The sequence below is a fragment of the Toxorhynchites rutilus genome, chromosome 2, assembly GCF_029784135.1.
Source record: "Toxorhynchites rutilus septentrionalis strain SRP chromosome 2, ASM2978413v1, whole genome shotgun sequence".
NCBI classification, from domain to species: domain Eukaryota; kingdom Metazoa; phylum Arthropoda; class Insecta; order Diptera; family Culicidae; genus Toxorhynchites; species Toxorhynchites rutilus.
Genome location: NC_073745.1, coordinates 103,247,848 through 103,254,518, shown reverse-complemented (window position 1 = coordinate 103,254,518; position 6,671 = coordinate 103,247,848). Strand labels below are relative to the sequence as shown.

The 6,671-nt window shown below is 40.5% G+C and overlaps 1 protein-coding gene across 1 annotated transcript in view; it reads right to left on the bottom strand.

Annotated features, from left to right (window-relative positions):
- Positions 1-398: 398 nt before the first annotated feature.
- Positions 399-6,671, bottom strand: part of LOC129766011 (uncharacterized) — a 31,726-nt gene continuing 25,453 nt past the window's right edge. The window contains exons 6-8 of the mRNA XM_055766471.1: positions 1,122-1,363; positions 801-1,059; positions 399-737 (exon numbers count right to left, since the gene is read on the bottom strand). Coding sequence (XP_055622446.1) covers positions 453-737; positions 801-1,059; positions 1,122-1,363 — 786 coding nt within the window. The 3' untranslated portion in view covers positions 399-452. The remainder of the gene's footprint in view (positions 738-800; positions 1,060-1,121; positions 1,364-6,671) is intronic.

The window sequence follows — 6,671 nt, the reverse complement described above, 5'->3', positions numbered from 1 at the left end:
ATTATGTAACGTTGAAAATCCGAAATCCCTTTACACTATACGTAATTTGTGCATGAGGCTTAAAGTAGCATGTAATGATCGGGGGAAGTGTACTTTTCAAGGATATCAGGTAGGTCCATCGTCATTTAGGTTAACAGCGACAGGTCGATAGCTGCAACAAGCATTTAATCATACATATGAGATACCAGAAACACCAGAAACAAGACATATTCTGGTAATGTTCATCCTTTTAACTTGAGTTTGAACTACTGAGCGATGAACGATAAACAGATGGCACTGACACATGACACATGATGATAGGGTTAAATTTTAACAAAAAGGTTTGCTGATGTGATGTATTTTTTCAAGAACCGAATGTCATCTAAATGATTCTTTTAGTATTGAACATGCTTGCAATCTGATTCAATTATAATTATTCGATTAATTAATTGTCTGTTGCTTTCTTGCGTGCTTTACAAATTCTCCTTAATAAAGTCCAAAAACTCGGAAACCCGAGTATACACCGTCGGATATCCCGGGAAGGCACAGCCGTAACCCCACGAAACGACACCAATGACCATCTCATTGGACACGAGCGGACCTCCAGAGTCTCCCTGGCAGGCATCAATACCCGCAGCGCCGGCACACAAATGGGTAGAAAGAATGGGTCCGAATTGCTCGTAAGCCTTGCTACATTCAGCATTCGAAACGATTGGCACCGAAACACTCTGTAGCCTTTCTGTGCTCGGTCCTTGATACTGAAAGTATTAACAGTTTATGCATCAAAAGATCGTGGCATTGGAGTTAAAGCTATTCATTACATAGAGGGTTCCCCATCCAGCGATGGATACCTTGGAACCGTGCTCGATTGTGAATGTTCTGTCTGGTAACGCGATCGGCTGGACGCTCTGTCCGAAGATTAAATTCTCACTCAGCTTCAGGATTGAAATATCCCATTGCAGCGTCCAATCGTCGTATTTTGGATGGTTGATGATTTCAGAAACGGTAATTAGCTGGCCCCCAACGGTCCGTTGAGTAGATCCGGCGCGGATCGAGAAATCGCTGGGGTTGGCATTAGTGCTGAAGTAGAGTGTAAGTATTTAGGTTGGACAGTTCCACTCATCATTCGACACATTACTCACTAGTATACGCAATGGGCCGCTGTCAGGATGGTGTCGACCGTAATAATCGCCCCACCGCATGTGTGTGCCCCGTGACGTCGCAGTGATACCTGATATGGATGATTCTCTATAACTGTGTCCTTGCCTCCTACGATTCTAGTGTCGGTTCCGGGTGCTCCCAGGCATTGCAGCGCTGAACAGAGAAGGATACCAACAATAGCTGTGACCAAATACATGTTTTTTCCTACCACCGAACCGAACCACTACTGGACTAATGGGCAGTGAATAAACAGTTTTTATATGATCAAATTATGAAATGGATTCACATTTTACAACTCACGATGAATTGATACAGTTTGATAACAACTGATATCAGCCAGCAAAACAATACCAATCGGATTTAATTACGAGTGTTCGGTGGATGCCATTATCGGGAAGCAAGATGTTGAGATCAATGATAGCGTCCAACGCCGGAAATACCCATCGGCAGCAACTATGGAGCCATGGTAGTGAGATCGCTTGGAGAGATGGGAATGTCTTTCGTAAGGGTGTCTACAGTGACCGGCATAAATAATAACCTACCATTTATGAGTTCTTCTATGTTCGAGATTTTTTTTGACGTAGAACTACGTCTTTCATCAAGGGTGCCAAATCAGAAAACAGGTCACGTTTTTATGAAATAAAGTTAACGTTAATAACTATTTTTGCCGCGAACGGATTTTGGCGATTTACATAACAAACGAATCGGACATTCCCTAAGATTAGTTTGATATGCTATACATTACAATTCCATAGTCCGTATATGGTTTAAATTGATGAAAATTGGAAGCATTCCTCATATATTTGTTCTGTCCATTTGTGTGCTTTCCCGAACAGAGCTATCAATAACGAACAACTTATCGACGAGCAATGGAGGGGAAAACGGGTATTGCTTGATTCAAGTTTTACTCACTAACGTTTTCTTCTTACCTTTTTATTTTCAGAAGCCGTTTTCCCGCCAAATTTGCGCTGCGTTGTGTTGTGCTGTGTTTGAGTGAGAAAAAGTGCTGCAAAAGTCTGTATCAAGACTCAGTGAATTTGAAATAAAAAGAAAGAATAGAAAAAGAAAATTATAAGCGAAGTTATAAGGAAACCAAAAGAAGAGAATATATTGGTGATCCAGTTTAGTGAGTGCCAGAGGGCCTCTTCGAAGGCTATTTTTTCATTTCGTGGTATTGAGGTGTTTCTACGGCGATAACCAGAGATCTCGGTTAATCACTGGATGTTATCTTGAGGTACGCGGTAAGCGAAACCATTTTTCTTATCTTATCTCATCAATAAATACCATATTAAAAACTCAGTGGGTCGATTAGCCCAGCCGTCATTATGGCGGCTAAAAGCAGTGGTGGCGCGGTACCACCTGATATAAATAAAAGGCGCAACAATTATAATTATACAGTTCCACTTTTTATGGACCCAAACGGCGAGTTCTGGCAAGCACATTTCCTTTTGCTCCAGGCAGAGGAAGGTTGTAAACTTCCAACGAACCCGTTTATAATTGGGAAAACCATCCAAGATGCGGTGAAGGGTGATATTGAAAACGCCCACACCGAAGAAAACCTATCCCGATACGTGTTGAAGGTGAGAAATCCCGAACATGTTGAAATCCTTCTTTCTCTGAAGGAATTAATTGACGGTACAAAAATTAATGTCAATTACCATCCAACGCGCAATTATTCTAAATGCGTCGTTACTTGCTGGGAAGCCATAGAATTGTCTGAAAAAGACCTTATGGCTTCACTAAGCGATCAAAATGTAACGAAAATTCATCGTATGACTAAAAAGGGTAAGGATGGTGAAGTAATTCCTCTTCCTACTTTAATATTGACGGTTTTGGGTACTGTTCCTCCACAATTTATAAAATTTGGTCTACTAAGAGTGGCAACCAGACCTTTTATACCAGAGCCAATGCTCTGTTATAAGTGCTGGAATATCGGACACACAAAATTGCGTTGCCCAAGAAACGAACCACTTTGTGGAACTTGTGGCGAAGAGCACAAAATTGTCAAAGATACCAAATGCGACAAACCAGTTTTTTGCCTTAGATCCAAAAACAATGAGCATGAATCTTTCAACAGAAAATGCCAATTTTACCAGGACGAAAAGGAAGTCCAACGGCTTCATATTGTCAAGGGGATCTCGTTTGAAGAAGCGCGTAAAATTGCAAAAGGCGGTAAAACCACCTATGCAGGAGTAGCGCAACTAAGGCTAACTCAACACAAAACAGATGACGAATTCAAAAAAATCATCGAAATTAAAAATCGCGAGATCGAAGATCTCAAGAAACAATTGGCAAATCTTAATAAAAAAAATTGATTTGATATGTGCTAATGAATCTTTGACCGAAATGGACACAGAAAGCGATCGTGAAAATACTAATATCGGAATTAACACTGAACAACCAGAACACACCATATACATGAACAAAAAACGATCAAAAAAACACAAACGACATTTAACAATGGACAACGGACAACAACCGGCAAAAAAGACTCCGACTAGAGAACACATGAAAACTCCACCAAAAACGAAACAAACTAACAAAGAACCACTTATAATCGGACCCAACAACACACAAATGAAAACAAATATGGAAATAGACCAATCTTTTGACAAAATGACGCTAAAGCCATCCACTTCTGGTAACAGTACATCTGCCCCAGCTAGAAACAACTCTTCATAAATGGCTAACAATCCCACCAAAAATAATTGGAAAATTTTTAACAATTTAGCCGTCCAATGGGACGTTGGAGGTCTCAGAAGTAGACTTACTGATTTACAACTATTAATTTCCGAAATTAATCCCATTATTCTTTGTATTCAGGAAACAATGACTCCTGGTAATTTTTCTTCAGATTACATAAAAAATTATGTAACATATTTTAAGGAAGGCCCGGAAACCGGGTCCCCCCATAAACTCCTTAAACTCAACACTTCAATGCAAGCAATAGGAATTTTATCTGAATTCCCAATTGCAGTTACAGTTGTTAGCCTGTACATCCCACATCATGCTGACTTGGCTACACTTGGTGGTCAACTGGATCATCTAGTGAGCCAGCTTCGCCCCCCATTTATAATTACGGGTGATCTTAACGCTCACTCTCATACTTGGGGTAGTACACACCTAGATCGAAGAGGAGAGATAATTGAGGATTTCACTTCTGATCACTCCCTTCACATTTTGAATAATGGTCAACATACCAGATTACACTCTTCTAATGGTCTCACAACCGCCATTGATCTCACTATCGCTTCTAGTCAACTTGTTTCGAAGCTATTATGGAACGTTTATGAAGACAACTGTAATAGTGATCACTTCCCCATTATTATTTCCCTTGGTAAGTCTTCTCCGGAAGTACCCACTAGACCAAGGTGGAAATTTGAATTCGCAGATTGGACTAGTTACCAGTTAGATACTGAAAACCGCCTCTTAGCCAGACAGGATTGGTCTGCAGAAAGCTTTTCTCAGACCATCCTTGAAATTGCTTTATTGCACATACCAAGAACCAGTGGAAATCCTGGAAAAAAGTGCGTCCCTTGGTGGACCCCTGAGGTCGGAACTGCTATTAAATGCAGAAGAAAGGCGTTAAGAAAATTGAGAAACACCAACTCAAACAATCCGCTCAAGCCTATTCTGTTGAAGGAATTCCAGAAGGCGCGAAGCGAAGCTAGGTCTGCCATTTTCAGAGCCAAACAGGACAATTGGGCCAAGTTTGTCGAAGACATCAACCCTCAAACGTCATCAAAAGAGTTGTGGAGCAAAATTGGAAGGCTAAACGGCAAAAAGAGAAGAAACCAATACAATCTCCTTATTGATGGTCAATATACTATTGACCGTAAAACAATAGCAGAAGCTTTTGGGTAACATTTTGCCAAAGCCTCGTCCAACCATAACTACAAATGTCTTTTCCAAACCAGAAAAGCCAAATGTGAAAATGAACTCGTTGACTTCAACTCAGATTCTGAGTTTGATTACAACAGGGATTTTTCCATCATCGATCTTGAATGGGCACTTGGTAGAACGAAAGAAGGCTCTGCAGGACCAGACGAGATTAGCTATCCTTTGTTGAGAAATCTGACCTACCTTGGAAAAAAAGTCTTATTGAAATTTTACAATAAGGTATGGTCCAGCGGGAATATTCCCAATTGCTGGAAAGAAGGTCTGATAGTTTCACTTCCGAAACCAGACAAAAACCAACATCTTCTTGACAATTTCCGACCTATAACTCTTTCGAGTTGTGTCGGAAAAGTTCTAGAAAGGATAGTTAATCGACTCTTAAAGACCTTCTTAGAGTCTAATAAGCTACTAGATCCAAGACAGTTCGCTTTTCGTGCAGGGAAATGCACAGAAGATCACCTCGAAGAATTAGAGGCTATTGTACATGACGTTATCGAGAAAGATCACCACGCAGATGTGGCCTCACTTGATCTTAGCAAGGTATTTGATAGAGCATGGAGGTACCCAGTATTGAGGAGTCTCTTCGACTGGGGGATCCGTGGAAGACTAGGTTTTTATATTAAAAGTTTCCTAGAAAATAGAACCTTTAGAACCATAGTCAACAACACAAAATCTTCACTAAAAATCCAAGAAAATGGAATTCCCCAGGGCTCGGTTATATCACCAACCCTCTTCTTGGTCATTATGCAATCCCTTTTTGCAAAAATTCCTGATAATGTAAAAATCCTTGTTTATGCAGATGACATTGTGCTAGTTTTAGTTAGCGTCGCTGCTTCAGCAACAAGGAAAAGACTTCAGAGAGCAATTGATTCCGTTCTAGACTGGGCCCAAAATCTTGGTTTCGAAATATCTCCAGAAAAATCTAAAGTTCTTCATATATGTAGTCCAAAAGCTCACTTCAAAATTTCCAACCCCAGAATTTTCGAAACCCAAATCCCTTCAGTCAAAACTCTTAAAATACTCGGAGTAACCTTTGACAAGAAACTTAGTTTCTTGCCACATGCTCAGGCGATCAAAAAAGAAGCCCGAAACAGATTAAATTTTTTGAAGGTAATTTCTGGCAACCTAGTTTCCGGACATAGGAAATCTCTTTTAAGGATAGTAAACGCTTGGTTAATTCCAAAAATTCTCTATGGAGTAAGCATCTTCAGCAGAGGTGGCGAAAAACCGCTTAAAACGATCGAACCGGTATATAATAAGGCAATAAAGATAGCCATCGGTGCCTTTGTTACAAGTCCCACTCTCGCTGTTATGGCGGAAAGTGGGCAGCTACCTTTCGATCGGCTCGTTACGAAGATTGTAACCGATAGAGCTATCCGTTACCTTTCAATTCCTGACCGCGACCATGATGTCCCATTAATATCTCGGGCGAAGGACCGATTCAAAGAACACACCAATCAGGATCTTCCCGATATATGTGTACATTCGACGGTTATGAAAAGAAATTGGAATGTGAAACCGCCGAACGTCAACCTTGATTTACTCGAGGAAGTTCGTGCAGGAGATCTCCAATCAAAAGTAAAGGCATGTTTCAATCACCTCGTAGAAACAAAATTCCAGTTTGAACACACTGA